We start from the raw sequence: 17,919 nt of genomic DNA, 5'->3' as shown, positions 1-17,919 counted from the left end.
CCTTAGGTAGGTCTAATACTATCTGGAGTTGATTACAGACGTCCAGGAGCTGCAGTAGCCACTTACCATCAAGTGGATTGCATAAAGTACCTACTATAAAGTGAATTATTGTATTTTAAATTATTACGTATTCGCTTTACATCAATAAAGTTTACAAAAGTATTAAGATTACAACTCAAATTACACATACCATACAAGACAACTTAAACAAACTTTGTTTTTGATATTTTGTAAACAAAACTTTATAACAATTTACGTTTGTACTCCTGTTTTAAATATAAACAGAGTTTAAAATTTGTTTATTTTTGTTTACCAATAAACCGAAAACATAATCTTAGTCAGATTCATTCAAGCTATCATTTAGCATTGGGCAATCAAAAGTACAACTACACAATACATTTTTAGTAATATGTACGTATGTTTCAATTATAAAAAGAATTGAAAACATGTATGTGATATTCTTGTTATTCATCGTTGTTTTAAAAGGTGAGTTCTTTTTTTTTATATGTAGATTAGTTTTATAAATGCAATTATATGAAAAAAAAGATAAGAACAAGTAAATATGATGTTTCAATAATTGTTTGACGATATGCTTGGCGGTGCATCCTTAATCTCAAATCAGAACGGAAATCTTAATTCATTATTCAGATATTTGTGTGACCGGGGATCGAACCTGGAACTGGAAGGACAAGTCGCACAATTTAGTTTTAGTGATGAAATTAACGAAAGTGATGCAATCACTGAGATTGCAATTAAAGTTTTAATGCAATCTCAGTGATTGCATCACGTTGTCTTCAGCTTGTTATTAAATAATGAAGCGATGTTTTGGCTGCCAACCATCCAATTTTGACAATTTCTGCCTACTACAAATTCTCAAATATCAACTTTTGGTATGCATTGGATAGATCAATTATTAATAAAACATTAATAACTACTTAATTGACTTAATAAATAAAAAGTATTCAAATAAAAGTTGTTCATGTCTTTTATATCCTTTATTATATTATTCCTTCACAGTACCTTCGACAGTTAGTGTCGAACTAGACTTCATAGATTGCGGCGTAGATCACGACGTAGACGTGACTGAAGGCAACGTCGAGATCGCACAGTATCCCTGGGTAGGGATACTTTATTACACATATCGTATGTATTACGTTATTGACCTATTGTTACAAAAAATAATCGAGGGGACCCAGGTTCGAATCCTATGTATGCCTATGATGTTTGAGAGTTAAATGGGCATTATAAATTATCTCTAGCTTTAACGGTAAAGGAAAAGATCGTGAGGATAGCTGCATACCTGAAAGATCTTTAAAATAATTTTCAAAGATATGTGGAAATCGACTAATACGTACAAGGCCAGTCCGGTGCAGTATGGTCTAATCCTTTTCATTCCGAGAGAAGACCCGTACCCAGCAGTGGGACAGTGAACCTATTGGTGACGACGACCAAATTTTGTTGAAATACGTTCTTGGCGATCAGTAGTAACAGCTTCCAGCAGTGGGATATGAAAAAAAGATTGCTAGGGCATGCTATCTGAAAGTGGATACAGATGTCCACAGGTTGCAATAACATCATGTGCACTGTACGCCCATTCCCTACTACTATTGCATAAAATTATATTCCAAAACAATTTTATAAATCTGATTGTGAAAAGTTTATTTTATTTAACCGATCGAATGATTTATATTATTGATGTATTTTGTCCTGTTTTCAGATGGTGAAATAGGCGAGAGTAGAGCAGTAACTACTGTAGCTCTTATTCAGAAGGAATTCGTGATTGCCGCGGCGGCAGATATTGGGCCGATGCCCAAACACAATTTTAGGTAATATCAGTGATATTGTATATGGGGGCATACACTATGGGTCTGTAAATTGTACATGAAGATTGACTCTTAGCAGTACAGGTAATATTTGCCGCCCGCCCGCAACTTTAATTATAAAAAAAAACTTATTTATCATAAGCGTTAAATTTTTTTTTAATACAAAAAGCTTAAGTTTATTTTCCATTTTTCTGCTGATATTGATTTATGTACAATATAAGGATCGATTAAATGTGTGATTTGGAAAATTTTGCCGCTCTCCAAAAAGTGCCGCCCGAGGCGGACGTCCCCCACGCCTGGTGCATTACACTTGGTTACACTTCAGATCATAACCAATTTTTTGTCCAATCCGGCTCGAAGGACCATAAAGATGTCGGGGACACCTTTTGATAGTTGTGAAATGATATGAGGTTTTGTAAGAAATTAAGTTTATTGCGTGATAATATGATTTGATATGATGTTTGAATGATAGTGTGAGTACACTCGCGTAATAGTCTTGTTTTGTACGCGTCACGTAGTGCACTGAACATTTCTACGATTGGCGTAAATGCGTGGTCAGCAATGTGCGGTCAAAGACCGTACAATTATATTACTAAAACTACTAAAATTAGGTCTAAAACTACGTTACTTCTTTATGCTAAAATTATTTTCAATTAAATTATTTCATATCTTCAGAAGCAATGCTAGAGTGCTTCTCGGTGAGAACTGGAGGGCTCCTGGGCGTAGGGTGAGGAACTACGTACTGCACCCAGAGTATGAGGAGAGTTACAATACTGTTGCGTTGGTGCAACTGAAGGACCCTGTGCGTTTTGGTGAGTATTGTATTGTTGGCTTGACGGACCATAGAGTGAGTTTTAGAATATTTTTTTACCTCTATGTCTAGCAATGATGCTCTAGTCTTTTGGGGGTAAAAACGATATTCAGATATTTAAGAACGAAAAAGATTTTGTTTTCAATAATGTAAAAGTGTATAATGGTACAACTTATCTACGGTAGTCAAATTTGAGTTCCTTAATATTGAATAATATATGCTTTTTGAAGTTATCCTTCTCTTGGTGCAATTCGGAAAAAAATTGAGAGTGTTATTTTACAATGCGAGCGCACACCGATATTTATAATCTATACTATTATTTTGGTTAGTTGATATTGCATTTTTCAAAGAAGTTTTGTTGGCAACGATGTGTAACTTTATTTTTTTTTACTATTTACAGGGTCAATAAGGCCACTATGCCCGCCGCCGCAGTTTTTGAGAAATCCTGAATTTTATATCTTTAAGTTTAATGAAGGTGAGTTTTGTATCATAAATCTGAATAATATTTATATATACAAAAGCGTGGCTTACTTAGCGGGGATTACTTATCGCGAGCGGCATTTTTTGTGGGGCGGCAAAATTTTAGGCAATATGAAGATTAACTGGTAATTAGCGATATGAATTACCAAAGTATCATAATCGCTATATTATTCGAGTCGTTAAAATTGATCAAAATTTTTTAAACATTTATATTGATTTTTTTCAGAGTACAATACTCTAGAGAAACAAGTTATTTCGGTGTCGCATGTCCCCGCAAGTCTTTGTAAAGAGTTTTATGTCAGAGCTAATGTAAGTTGTTTATTCGTTCAACTATAAATATTTATTTAGATACTTATGCCATATAACGATTAAATCTTGATTTACTAATTAATTATTATAAGTACAAGTGTTAAGGTTGTACAAATAGTGTTTCTTGCAAAAGAAGCATTTTTAAAACTAGAATGTGTCTATAGTTATTATCAATTCTTTCACTATCCCTTATAGCTTCGAATCAGGCCATTCACGCACACTTGAAAATATCACAGTGTATATTATTATTTTTTTTCTTTTTTATATATTTAAATGAATGAATGAATTTATTTATTTGTAATTGTGTGACGTCACGCGTCAGTTGTACGCGGCGCGCATGCGGCCCCCGCACGTGACGTGCGCGGTGCAGCTGCGCGAGGACGCGCCGTGCGTGTGGGCGGCCGGCGCCGTGCTCGCCGCGCGCGATGTGTGGGGGCGCTGGATGCTGGTACGCAACACACACACCCACCCATGTGTGACGTCACGCGTCAGCTGCGCGAGGACGCGCCGTGCGTGTGGGCGGCCGGCGCCGTGCTCGCCGCGCGCGATGTGTGGGGGCGCTGGATGCTGGTACGCAACACACACACCCACCCATGTGTGACGTCACGCGTCAGCTGCGCGAGGACGCGCCGTGCGTGTGGGCGGCCGGCGCCGTGCTCGCCGCGCGCGATGTGTGGGGGCGCTGGATGCTGGTACGCAACACACACACCCACCCATGTGTGACGTCACGCGTCAGCTGCGCGAGGACGCGCCGTGCGTGTGGGCGGCCGGCGCCGTGCTCGCCGCGCGCGATGTGTGGGGGCGCTGGATGCTGGTACGCAACACACACACCCACCCATGTGTGACGTCACGCGTCAGCTGCGCGAGGACGCGCCGTGCGTGTGGGCGGCCGGCGCCGTGCTCGCCGCGCGCGATGTGTGGGGGCGCTGGATGCTGGTACGCAACACACACACCCACCCATGTGTGACGTCACGCGTCAGCTGCGCGAGGACGCGCCGTGCGTGTGGGCGGCCGGCGCCGTGCTCGCCGCGCGCGATGTGTGGGGGCGCTGGATGCTGGTACGCAACACACACACCCACCCATGTGTGACGTCACGCGTCAGCTGCGCGAGGACGCGCCGTGCGTGTGGGCGGCCGGCGCCGTGCTCGCCGCGCGCGATGTGTGGGGGCGCTGGATGCTGGTACGCAACACACACACCCACCCATGTGTGACGTCACGCGTCAGCTGCGCGAGGACGCGCCGTGCGTGTGGGCGGCCGGCGCCGTGCTCGCCGCGCGCGATGTGTGGGGGCGCTGGATGCTGGTACGCAACACACACACCCACCCATGTGTGACGTCACGCGTCAGCTGCGCGAGGACGCGCCGTGCGTGTGGGCGGCCGGCGCCGTGCTCGCCGCGCGCGATGTGTGGGGGCGCTGGATGCTGGTACGCAACACACACACCCACCCATGTGTGACGTCACGCGTCAGCTGCGCGAGGACGCGCCGTGCGTGTGGGCGGCCGGCGCCGTGCTCGCCGCGCGCGATGTGTGGGGGCGCTGGATGCTGGTACGCAACACACACACCCACCCATGTGTGACGTCACGCGTCAGCTGCGCGAGGACGCGCCGTGCGTGTGGGCGGCCGGCGCCGTGCTCGCCGCGCGCGATGTGTGGGGGCGCTGGATGCTGGTACGCAACACACACACCCACCCATGTGTGACGTCACGCGTCAGCTGTACACGACTGATTTGGGAAGTAAGCTAGTGAATGCGTGATGAAAGTTACTAAAAGTGTGATCGAGCGAGCCAAACTGAAGTTGAGAGGGAGATACACGAGTAAGTTAGTGAAGATATTTTTTATATAATAAAAATATAGCATACGAGCATGTAGTCCATCTGATGGTAAGTGGATACTGCCGCCTGTGGACATCCGTAATCAAGCCCAGATAAAATTAAATGACAGATGTCGCCCACTGATGCCCCGCTATCCCTGAGGTACTCCTCCTTTTCTGGGGCATTACTATGCCCCAGAAAAGTATGTATCCTTACCATACTCTTCAAACCAAAACAAAGCAGCGCTTACTTCTGTTATTAGGCTGAAATAGTACTAACCTGGATAGACTTTAATCGTGCTTATTAACTTAATACCTTATACTTATATAGAAGTAGCATGAACAGTCCCCTTGAAGGTTCTGTAATCGGTTGCGGAACGATAAGAGATACCAGACCCATCAAAGCGAAACACGACAGCGATTAACATTGTTCTAATAAAACAATATGCATAATATAAACTGACAATTGGCATCCCGCTCTAACCAAAAAGCTACCAATTACATTTCTAATGTACATTATGTGGTGTCAACTGATACCGTACCAATAGACACTTAAGGCACACGGGCAAATTGTGTAATTTTGCCGCCCTACAAGTATCGCTTTGGGAAAGGGTAAAGAAGAGTAGCAGACGAGCATGCAGTCCACCCGATGGTAAGTGGCTACTGCCGCCCATGGACATCTGGAATCAACCCCAGATTGAATTACATATTCCTACCTGAGGTCGGCCACAGATGCGCCGCTACCCCTGAGGACTAAGATGGAACGCCTCGGAAAAGTCTGTCTCCTTTACCACACCCTTCAAATAGGAACACAGCAGCGAAGTATTTAAGGTGCGATTTATTTCTGTTGTGTCGTTAGCTTCTGCTGTTTTCGCTGCGACGTTGAACTACATATATCGATCTCTTTCCATCCTATGGCTATTATAATAGTAAAAAGTTATTAATTCTAGTCATTATATTTTTATATTTCTACAGTTGGGTTTAGGGGTGAGAGGGCCAGGGTGTGGCGCGCCATCCCGCTACCTGGACATGATGAGCTACTACCCCTGGGTCACCGACTCCCTCTCCAAGTTCAGGCAGATCACCATCTCCAAGATATCCAAACAGAAATATGTCTTGCGAAGTAAGTTTATTTTTAATGCTACTTGCTAAAATATTATTCGACTAAATTGATAGGTTTCTTGTAAGTTTCGCTTTTACCATACTCTTCAAATCAGAATAGCAGCTGTTTTAAAGGCAAAAATAGGTGTGGTAGATCCGTTCGAATATTAGTGTGTGCCAATGTAACACATAATTTTAATCGTGTGACGATGTTGCGCGTTTCTGTGTAACACATATTTTTAGCGTGGAACTAAGTTGTGACGCCATTTTAAACGTAGGATCAAGTGACGCACGCCGTGGTAACACATATTATTTTATTCCTTGCGCCTATGTAACACATACACGAACGGAGTTGCGTGTCCTATATTTTTTAGCGTTTTATTTGTTGAATTCTGCTTTGGTTCTTTTTCAGTCGTTTTTGGACCCAAAAGCCCCCAAATAGGCCAATTATTAAGTACTCCTTAATGTTCCAGGTGGCAGCAATGCGTACCAACGGTTCGGCGCTTGCGATCCTGAAGAGAAGATCAATCTGGTGTTCCGTGAGATGATAGTGCTGCGTACAGACAACAATCAGTATCAGTTTCTTACGTATAATGTACGCCATTTTTATAAAAACAAATGCTATAACTAATAAATCTTAATAATAAATAGGGGTTGCCATACATAAAACAGCTATTTTTGGGCGTTTTCCGCTTTTTTAAACCATGTCAATCCATGCCAATCATAATGATAAAAAATACTAAAAATAAAAAATAATGAAAATGTTGCTTGTACGGAAATTTGTGTATGCGAGTTTTACTCGCACTTGGCCAATTATTGAATTTATGTGATTCCAGATGTCGATCTTCGAGAACGTAGAGTATTCTTGTCTGACGCTGCAGCTGGTAAACGCCTCGGCCGTCTCCGAGATGCGCATCAAGCACTACTGTCCCCGGGCTTCGTATGATCCACCCTGCTATCGGTATAGAGGTTAGTGTTCATCACATTTATATACCACTTTGGCAACGGGATCCACCCTGTTACAGGTATAGTCCCCGCCAAACTTCTAGTCCGCTCTGAAGTGTAGTGTGCACAGGTTTAGTTAGATATACCCCGTAATGTAAGGGCATACAAACTGCGGAGTATGCTCGGGTCCGCGCTGTCTTCGTCCCGCTGATATCTACAATTTGCTGTTGCGACGCGACTCGTTTCTATACTCGGAGCGGACTAGCAGTTTGGCGCGGACTCTATAAAGGTTAGCATTGACGTCATTTATATACAACTTTGGCAATATGATCCGCCCTGCTGTAGGTGTAAAGGGTAGCATTGACGTTATTTATATACAACTTCGGCAACGGGAACTGCCTTGTTACAGGTATAAAGGTTAGTATTTACGTCATTGATATATAACTTTCTCGCGAGAATGTGGAGTGGGCTTAAGACTGTCGTTTTCTTCATTAGGCTGACATCCACACCCTTCCATTAAAACGCAGAACTTCTTAAATACTCTACCTTACCTACTATACTTACCTAAAAATTATGTTTAATAATTTACTTTTTTTTATAACAGGAGTAGCAGACGAGCATGCAGTCCACCTGATGGTAAGTGGCTACTGCCCATGGACATCTGTAATCAACCCCAGATTGGATTAGATATTCCTTACCTGAGGTCAGCCACAGATGCGCCGCTATTCTTGAGGACTAAGTTGGAACGCTTCGGCATAGTATGTCTCCCTTACCACACCCTTCACACCAGAACACAGCAGCGTTTAACACTGTTGTTATGAGGCAGAAATAGGTGTGGCTGTGGTGCCGCCGGAGTTGAACCACAAAAGGTTCTACCACCTTCAAGCCTTTCCTTCGATTGTTTCATTCGTATTCACACTCATACTCTCACACATTTGTTCACACACAGACATGCACGTACGTACACACACACATACACACACACACACACACACACGTATACACGTATCACTCGCGCACGGTACCACGGTACGCGCACGCTCCACAGAATACCAGCGTTGCAGGTGACAACGGTCACCTGAAACATTAAAGCTGAGTGGAGATATTTTCGGTTTAAAATTGTATTCTTTTTGTTAATTTTTTTATGCTATTGTGTTACGTCCAATAAGTTATTTTCAAATCAATCTTAACTTAAAAAAAACTTAAATTTTCAGGATCGTCATTCGAAATATCAGTGTATCTGATGTTTTCCGAAAAGTGCTGCTTCGAAATGTTTGCGTGGGGTTGGAAGAAGAACCTCACGTTATTAGACATCCAAGAGTGGAAATGGGAGGAGGGAACGTATTACGAGGACTTTACTATGCAGCCCGTTGAATACAGAGGGCCGTTCTTCGAAACTAACTTCGGTTTTGAGCCACTAGATAAGAAGATGTGGGTACCAGAGTTCGATATATGGACCACTACTGAGTTTGATAATGCTACGTGGTCGAGTACCACCAAGAAACCGAAGAAGACACAGTCAGGTTTGTTTTTGAAATTGTTTTAGCGTTTGGGCAATAATTATGAGTGGATTTTTACTTTAGCGGCTTAAAGGGGGGCGGGGTTGCTAAAAACAATCTATGAAATGTGTATCCGTTTGAAGGTGGAGAACCCTTTGTAGCTCGACTCCGGCGGCACCACCGCCACATCTATTTCTGCCTTATAACACCAGTGTTAAGCAATGCTGTGTTCTGGTTTGATGGGTGGTGGTAGGGAGACATACTCTTCCGAGGCGTTTTCGCTTAGTCCTCAGGGGTAGCGGCGCATCTGTGGCCGACCTTAGGCAGGAATATCTTATCTCATCTGGGGTTGATTACAGATGTCCATGGGCGGCAGTAGCCACTGACCATCAGGTGGACTGCATGCTTGTCTGGTACTCCTATATTAAAAAAAAATACAACGTCACCCTTTTAGGGGAGGGGGTCTGTAAAAATACCACGCTTGTCTGTAAAATTACCCCAGCGACGGGGGGTGGTCTTAGGTTTTCGTCACATAGTAAATGAGAAAAAAATGTGAATAAAAGAAAAGAATACTTCTACTTTAGTAGAGTAAGTTCCTGCGCAAGCCAAAATATATATTTTAAAACGATTGGTTGGTAAAAAGAATATTTTAACCACTTCTGAAGTACTACTAGAGAACTCAAGGGGGGTCTTAGCAAATGCTGAGGGGGTAGGGGCGGTAAGGCAGAGGGGTAAAGTTGTAAAAACGTGATACGTTGTATGGGTACGTTCCCTTATCTTCTTTTAGCGCGTTTCGGCAATAATTATACGTGGATTTAGTAACACCGACATCTAAAATCGACACCATGAGGTTGGCTAATGTCGCTTTTGCAGAAAGCGACCTACAAAGTAATTTTAATTATTTTAAGCTATCACTACTATTAGGATCATGAATCGGCGGAATATGTAAACTTTTCTTTTCTTTTTATATATTTGAATCTAACGATAAAGCAGACGTGCTACCTGATGGAAAGTAGTTAACGTCGCCTATGAACATTTGCAACACCAGAGGAGTCGCCGATGCATCGCCGGCTTTGAAGGAGAGCTATTTCGCTCCGGGAATACCTCAGGATGAAGTTCATTCCACATCTTGCACATCTGTGGCAAGACCGTCCGTGCAAACCGTACCGTGGAGGACCGCCTAAACTAATATATTAATTGAATATTTCAGAGGATGAACAAGAAGAGAGGCCGGAGGTGTCTGGATACATATACAAACAGACCACGACCACGGAGTCTGCGGTGATGACCACCAGAACTACCATCCGCCGCAGCAAGAAGCCGGCTAGAACCCGCTCCAAGACCACCCCGACCACGACCACGATCGCGACCACTACGGAGCCGGCAGTGGAGACCACGACGGTGCAGGATGCGAAATAACAGGAAGCCATTTGTGAACAGATCGATAAAAAAAACGTGTTTCGAGTCACCGCCTTGCTAATGTTAGCTATCTGTAGGTATAATTTAAAGATAAGGAGCAAGAAGATGGTCAGAACGCGCTCCAAGACCACCCCGACCACGACCACGATCGCGACCACTACGGAACCGTCAGTGGAGACCACGACGGTGCAAGATGCGAAATAACCCGATATTGTTTGTGATTTTTGTAAAAAATATGGGTTTGTGTCACGGACATCCTAGTGTTAGCTATCTGTAGGTATAATCTAAAGATAAGGAGCAAGGAGATGGTCAGAACTCGCTACAAGACCACGACCACGATCGCGACCACTACGGAACCGGCGGTGGAGACCACTACGGTGCAGACTGCGAAATAACCCAAGATTGTTTGTAATTTTTGTAAAAATTATGGGTTTGTGTCACCGACAGGTTAGTGTATACTATCTATAAGTATAATCTAAAGACAGGTTAGTGTATACTATCTATAAGTATAATCTATAGATAAGGAGCAAGAAGATGGTCGAAACTCGCTCCAGGACCATTCTGACCACGACCACTACGCCGGCAGTGGAGACCACTACAGTGCAAGATGCGATATAACCCAAGATTGTTAGTAATTTTGTAACAATTATGATAGGTCTGTCACAGGGACATGCTAGTGTTAACTATATGTAGCTGTTATCTAAAGATAAGGAGAAAGAAGATGGTCACACAGTAGACTCGCTCCAGGACCACTTCGACAACGACCACTAAGGAACCGGAAATGGAAACCACAACGGTGCAGGATATGAAATAACCGGAGGTTTTTGATAGAAAATACTGTAAAGATCGGTAATTCTGTAAAATAAAATAATTTTCGTGGCATCGACATGCTAGTGTTAACTATCTGTAGGTATATTCTAAGAATAAGTAGTAAGAAGACAGTCTGAACTCACTCGAGGACCATTCCGGCACGACCACTAAGGATTTGGAAACGGAAACCCAAATGGTGCAGAATGTAAAATAACCTATGGTTTTATTGAAAAAGAGCTTTTGCCCGCGGCTTCGCTCGCGTTACGAAGTAATATTTTCATTCCCTATTTTATCCCCTTGGGGGTAGAATTGATCAAAATCCTTTGTTAGCGGTTGCATATATAACTCAAAGGTGACTGACTGACATAGTGATCTATCAACGCACAGCCCAAACCACTGGACGGATCGGACTGAAATTTGGCATGCAGGTAGATGTTATGACGTAGGCATCCGCTAAGAAAGGATTGTGATCAATTCAATTGGGGGTCCAAGGGGATAAAATAATGGATGAAAATATTACTTCGTATCGCGAGCGAAGCCGCGGGCAAAAGCTCGTGCACTATATATCTTTCATTGTTTGGAACGCCCTACAACTCAAACGGCTTGATGGATCCAATTTTTTTGAAGAATTGTCTTAATTGCGGGAGTAACATAGACACAAGTGATGTAAATACAAAGATCGTATAATAGAATAAAACACCTTGATTCATAAACATTGTTTTATTTAAAACTTATTTTTTAAATACAATATCACATGTCATGTAGTTATAATACTAAATTGCTTTAAATATAATAAATATGATATAAATTATAAAGGTAGTTGATAATACGTATAATAATAATATTAATATCTGGCAACATATAAACATTTAAAAGTCCCTGTTTTAAACTACCTTATCCTAATGATTATCAGGGTCTGATTTAGTTATTTTGCCGCCCTTTATAAGGCACCTCAAAAGTAGTGAGTAGGTCCGTACCGATTATGCTGCCCTACGGCAAAAGGAAGACAAACAAATAAAAACAATTGCTTAAAAAAGTCAACGAAAACTCCTTAAGTCTTTTACAACAAAAGCAATTGATGCACCACTAGTAAACTCAGATAGGTTACTAACAAAACAATCGGCGGTTTTTGGTGGCACTCATCGCGAGAAATGCACACTATGAAAGTGTAAGATGTGCAAGTGGGATAGCACGTCTAAATGAATGCGCAAAAAAGAGATAAACGTATGTCGCGTGGGACAATTAACCCGTATTTCAACCCACTTTTCGAACGTGTATGACTTATCTACATTTTAATAGTGGTATGTTAATGGCAAAATTTGTATTTATAACACTTTTCGTTAACGACAAGTGAAATAAATGAGCAACTTTTAACTTATATTTTGGAAAGTGGTTCGTTATGGAGAGGAAGTGGCGAAAGAAACTCCGTATGTGCGCAATTTTTTTTAAAGTTAACACTCATAGTATACAATGTTATGAGATGAATTGCTTAATAGTCTGTTTGTACGGGATGATGTGTTCGCCCAGTAAAAAAATCCCACTTTAAATTTAAAATAAAAATATTTTGACAAATCGTCTTCATTTTTGCCGCTCTGGGCAATGGCTTGAATTGCCGCCCCTAGATCGGGCTCTGAGTATCAAATACTTGTAATTATCTTAACAGCAACACCTCTTATGTGCTATTATAAGTTAATTTGTAAAAGTAAAACTTAACTTTTATAAAAAGTGTTATTTTAGTGTTTGTACCATAATTTATTTTCTATTTTTGTCACGCTTTTATTAGTTTGACCTGTATGTATGTATGTAACGGAATCTTTGAACTCGATTTCTACCCACTTTGAACGTTCCGATTGTTTTTAAATTTTGTACACTTATGAAGAACCAATGACAATACACGATTTTAATAATTTTGTCACATTATCAGGATCGTCAGGATTAACGATTTTCCTTGTGCGATTTTAGCGTGGTTTTTAGTTTTTAAACTATATTTATATACTATAACACTGGTTCTATTAAATACTGTTATATATACCCATTATCAACACAATGTACAATGTTATTTGCTTCCCTCAGCCTTCCCTCCTTTGTTTTAAACGGTTTTATCTGCCAGAAGTCATCAATGTTTCTTTTTTCATCTCCCTGAAAAAAAAAGACTATTGAATATTTGGTTTATATTTCAAATGTGAAGCTGTTCTGTGTTTCGATGGAAAGGTGTGGGGCTGAGTTATATATGATGACTATCTTAGTCTTCAGGAGTTGCAAACATCTGTGATCGGTTTTAGGTAGAAAACTGTTCTATATAGAATTGGTGAAGTTGGTAGAGCCCTATGTGGTTCGACTCCGGCGACCCCACCGCCACACCTACTTCTGCCTAATAACAGCAGTGTTAGCGCTGCTGTGTTCTGGTTTGAAGGGTGTGGTGAGGGAGACATACTTTTGCCAGGCTTTCCAGCTTAGGCCTCAGGGGTAGCGGCGCATCTGTGGCCGACCTCAGGTAAGAATATCTAATCCTATTTGGGAATGATGACAGATGTCCATGGGCGGCAGTAGCCACTTACCATCAGGTGGACTGCATGGTCATCTGCTACTCCTATATTATAAAAAAAATAATGCTTACAGATGTTCATAGGTGGCAGTGACAACTTAAAATCAGGTGGGCTGCATGCTCGTCTGTTACCAATGTTATAAAAAATGTTTTTCATTTCTAACAAAATATGGCGAATTGTAAAATAATACACATACCTCCATCTCCATGCTAACAGCGTCCTCTGGCGCCAAAATAATGAACGGCGTAGATTCAAAACTGAACGCGAGACCGAAAAACGAGTACTTCCTTATTTCACCCATAAACATATCCCAAGAATACACTTTATTCGCGTCACTGCCCATTTCGTTAATATTAGTAGACAATACTTCATAGTAATACCTCAAGAGGTGCTCATAATTCTTATCTCTCATTTCTTTAGTAGTACACGCGTATATTACAAAGGAGATATCTAGAACAGGACTAGCACATCTAGTTAGTTGAAAATCGATTAGCTTAGCGTCAATCGGCCGATTATTTTCATATTTATAAAGGAAATTGTTAGTCCAGCAATCGCCGTGGGATATCACACCGTGCGTTTTATCTTTAGTTGCTGCACACATGTTCTTATAGCGGTCGGGTACAGCGAATTCTTTGATCTTCTCCACGTATATCGAGTTGGGATATTCTTTCTCGACCGCGTCTATTGCTATCCCGCAAATCCTCGCCCAGAATTTCTGGTACCAATCCCAAACGCTTTCATCGTAATACATTTCCTTGATCGCTTTGCTGATCCTATCAAACTCCAGTGGTTCTTGATCTCTCATCGCGAATGACATCGCATGGTATTGCGCTAAGACTTTGAAGGTCAACTTACAGTGGTCATAGTCGATGCCTTCCTGTCTTACCGCGCTACCGAATTGTTCTAACGAGGCGTCTTCCAGTGCTATGACGTCAGAGACTCCATCGTAGTACGCTAATAGAATTTTCGCGTATTTATCGAAGGGGTCTTTTACGTTTTTTTTCGCTTGAAACTTTAGTAACGCCGGTAAGCATTGTTGGTAGAAATCAATCTCGTTCTTGAAGAAGTCGTGACTTCGAAACGTCAGTCTTCTTGATGTATTCTTGGGGATGGACTTTAGAATAACTTGAACATGTTTTGGAATGCCTTCGTCAGTTTTACCGTGGATTCTTATGCGTATCACTTCGCTGAGGTAGGCGTCGCCCTTGCCTGTATCGCTGACATACTGTAATAAAATCGATAACAATATGAAGTTATAAACCGTTATTAATAGTGAAGAAATGTTATTAATAGTGTAGAAAAAAGTTCACCAGGACCAAACAATCACTAAATTATGTATTCATGAGCGAAAACTTCTTAGGGCCTCATGCAATGAATTTGCTAAGGTTTATACTTGGTTACAGATGTCAGATGGGAGATGATATTGATCAGCAGGACAGGGTTGATCACAAACCAATCTCATTTTCAGTTGAACGTTATCCTAGAGAGGCAGTGAACTTACCATCAGGAAGATTTTGATTATAGGAATCTACTTTAATTTAACAAAATACTTACATCCCAATGTGTGAATGTAACCTTTTCTCCAAACCAAGCAGTCAATGATTCACTGACTTTTGCATCTGTTAATAATGGTGATACTCCTGATAAGGTACTGTAGTCTTCATTGGACATGATGGAGCCTGAAATTGGAACGGATTATTAATTTTTAATTTTGATGTTTATAATAATCTTTATTATTATTGAAGCCTATGAAGTAGTGTTTGTGAAAGGTTGTAGAATCAAATCCTTGCATTTTTGTGGCTATGAATGCCTGCTGACACACATAATGAGGACAAGCTCAGTCCTCAGGAGTAGCAACACATCTGTTATGAGCTTCAACAGGCTGACTTACCATCAGGTACACTGCAGCATAATTGCTATCACATTCTATAAATTCACTTATTTAATTTTGATAGAAAATTAAAAAAGGGGTCAACATTAGAAGCTTTAAAATGTTATGTAATTTTATATGATAAATAAAAAAAAAACAATTTTAAATAATTAATTGTATGAATTTTATGTATTATTCATTTACCTTTATAAATATTTCACCACTAATTAGACACAGTCTAGTCTTTATAACTGGTATATTCAGCTAATTATAATGAATGTTATCAATGCACAATATCAATATTAGAATTGTTAAGTACTACACAAACAGACCTATTACACTTGCAAAGATAATTAAAGATAAGAGTTGAGTAAATGTGTTTGTGCTACTGTATATAAATGTTTACATAATATTAATCAATGTGATTTTATGGTACCACCATCACACCTATTTCTGCCTTTTATTAGCAAGGACTATGCGAAGGGTGTGGTAAAGGACACTTATATTAGGTATTACTTACTTCTCATTGGTAGTAAGGAATCTTTACTGATTCCAGGCAAAATTTCAAAGCTATCTGGATTGATTATGGATACCCATGATCCGCAGTAGCCACCTGATAGTAGGTGAATACTAAGTAGACTGAATGCAAATTTGCTTTTTAAGCATCTTATAATTATATAGTAGTCTTTAATAGTTTTTGGTCCCGAAGATGTGGTAAGGTAAATTAATTTTTTCAAGGTATTCTGATGTGGGACTTCTCCTATAAGCAATTAGTTACATTTGTTCATGGCTGGTAGTAATTATTTAACTTTAAGCTACATTAATATCATAATAAAAACGTAAACCGTGGGTTGATGAATTTAGGAAACTTAATATTTTCAATCAGTTATGTATATGTAATAAACTTACCCAGTAAATTAATATCTTTCTTATATGAACTAATACTTGCGAAATAGGCAAGTGCAGTTTAAGAGGATTTTAAGTTCTTTTGAACTTATTATCACATATTTTTCATATAAAACTAGTTTTAAATTGAATTCAAAACAAGTGTTTGTGTTTATCTCGTTATAATGACCAAATTCAAAAGTCTTTGTCGATACAATACTTGGACTGAATTTCATACGAAAAATTGATTATTGTTAGCCTTTTCAAAGTGGTCGGATAATATACACGTCAATAGTTACAACACGATGCTGTCAAATATGACATTAATAGAAATAAGGTAAAGATATTTAAAGTTTACAGCCATTTCAAACAATTTAGGGACTTAAATGCGTATTTAAGCAAAATAACTTCTTAATTTGAGCTAACCACGAATGAATACTTGTAATTATTAATAAATGTTTATTATATTATACAATATGACGCGACCATGTTAATTCTTAGATGCGGCAACGCATCTACAAACCAAAATAATAATTTTACACTGCAATTAATCAAAATAGTGTATTACCACCGCAGTAAAACCACAAAATCTTGCATTACCTGAGTTATTTTTTATAATTTTTTAAGCAAGAGAAAGCACAGGGCCGTATTACAGCACATACTTATATAATATATAATGCAAAATGTTCCCTCGGGCGTGGTATTTGTTACTTCTAATACTATCGGAATATTTCCAAGCAAATGCCGCTTATAGGTCAAGAGCAATTCAGTGCTGATATTGCTTTCTAGTCGTTTCGTAAGTCTTCCAATAAGGGCAGGACTTATAGTATCTACTTACATAAATATAGGAACGGAATGAAAATGTTTTTGTCGTGCAAATAAGCGTATGAGATTAGAAAACGAAGTTTATTTTTAAATTTGTGGTTCTATGTTATTTATTTAAGCAGATTAAGTGATGTTTGCAGCATCTCGAAAAGTTTTGAACTATTGATTCTAATATAATTTTACTGTATTAATAATAATAGGCCAGAGTTGCACTTTTAAGCATGCAATTTTGCTCACATGTTTTTTAAATGTCAAAGCCAACTGATATTTGATTTAATATATTATTTAAATTGTAATATGTTTAATTCGTGTATAATTTTAAAATATTATATATATAGTAGAAAAAAATGTAGAAAAAAATGGTGCCATAAATATGCTGTTTTGAGTACAAAATACTGGCTAGTAAGTCCTCGCGGGCTTTCGATGTACAATCAGTCTTTTGTACTCAGGGTTCACAAAATACAACGGCTTTTGCGCCGAATTCTCTTCAATATGTACTTTATCACAAGCTCTCAAAGATTAAAATGGAGCTAAATGTTCACGTGAAAAAGATGTGGTTTTAAAAAGCGGACATAATTTTGCCCGAAGGCTCGAATCTGACATCGTGCTAAAACAAAGCTTTTCGGGCCTTTTCTATTCAGATTTTCTGTGTATTATTCAAGGTTTGCCGTTTGAAACGCATGTTTATACGAATTTTTTCTTTATTTTATGTATTTTTCTTTATTTAAACAGTAAACGGTCTTGAGTATAACAGGAGTGTTAAACGCTGCTGTGTTCTGGTTTGAA

The 17,919-nt window shown here is 40.0% G+C and overlaps 2 protein-coding genes across 3 annotated transcripts; one reads left to right on the top strand and one right to left on the bottom strand.

Annotated features, from left to right (window-relative positions):
* Positions 1-87: 87 nt before the first annotated feature.
* Positions 88-10,493, top strand: LOC140755099 (uncharacterized). Its single transcript, XM_073090297.1, has 12 exons — positions 88-486; positions 1,018-1,143; positions 1,718-1,826; positions 2,499-2,635; positions 3,035-3,109; positions 3,341-3,423; positions 3,746-3,871; positions 6,209-6,356; positions 6,808-6,929; positions 7,171-7,303; positions 8,494-8,802; positions 9,989-10,493. Exons 1-12 carry the CDS (start codon positions 447-449, stop codon positions 10,195-10,197), a joined length of 1,617 nt encoding a protein of 538 aa, XP_072946398.1. The 5' UTR covers positions 88-446; the 3' UTR covers positions 10,198-10,493.
* A 1,976-nt stretch (positions 10,494-12,469) lies between these two features.
* Positions 12,470-16,507, bottom strand: LOC140755074 (uncharacterized). Of its 2 annotated transcripts, XM_073090266.1 has the most exons (5): positions 16,333-16,507; positions 15,944-16,183; positions 15,108-15,232; positions 13,750-14,778; positions 12,470-13,146 (listed from the first exon to the last, which is right to left on the bottom strand). In XM_073090266.1, exons 2-5 carry the CDS (start codon positions 15,948-15,950, stop codon positions 13,030-13,032), a joined length of 1,278 nt encoding a protein of 425 aa, XP_072946367.1. In that variant the 5' UTR covers positions 15,951-16,183; positions 16,333-16,507; the 3' UTR covers positions 12,470-13,029. The 2 variants fall into 2 exon arrangements, with proteins under 2 accessions (XP_072946367.1, XP_072946368.1); XM_073090267.1 differs by lacking the exon at positions 15,944-16,183 and having other exon boundaries at positions 16,333-16,351.
* Positions 16,508-17,919: the final 1,412 nt, after the last annotated feature.

This window comes from Epargyreus clarus, unplaced genomic scaffold (assembly GCF_041222505.1).
Source record: "Epargyreus clarus isolate Ecla_fem2 unplaced genomic scaffold, WU_Ecla_fem_2.2 ptg000032l, whole genome shotgun sequence".
Classification (NCBI taxonomy): Eukaryota; Metazoa; Arthropoda; class Insecta; order Lepidoptera; family Hesperiidae; genus Epargyreus; species Epargyreus clarus.
This window is presented reverse-complemented; position numbering and strand designations above follow the sequence as displayed.

Bases quoted from the DNA above. Each gene is read 5' to 3' on its own strand.
- LOC140755099 (XM_073090297.1), top strand. From the start codon at position 447: ATGTATGTGATATTCTTGTTATTCATCGTTGTTTTAAAAG. The intron at 1,827-2,498 runs GTAATATCAGTG...TCATATCTTCAG, and splicing joins ATGCCCAAACACAATTTTAG to AAGCAATGCTAGAGTGCTTC. The intron at 3,110-3,340 runs GTGAGTTTTGTA...GATTTTTTTCAG, and splicing joins TATCTTTAAGTTTAATGAAG to AGTACAATACTCTAGAGAAA.
- LOC140755074 (XM_073090266.1), bottom strand. The intron at 14,779-15,107 runs GTAAGTATTTTG...ATTTTATTACAG, and splicing joins TTACATTCACACATTGGGAT to TATGTCAGCGATACAGGCAA. The intron at 13,147-13,749 runs GTATGTGTATTA...TTTTTTTTTCAG, and splicing joins CTGTTAGCATGGAGATGGAG to GGAGATGAAAAAAGAAACAT.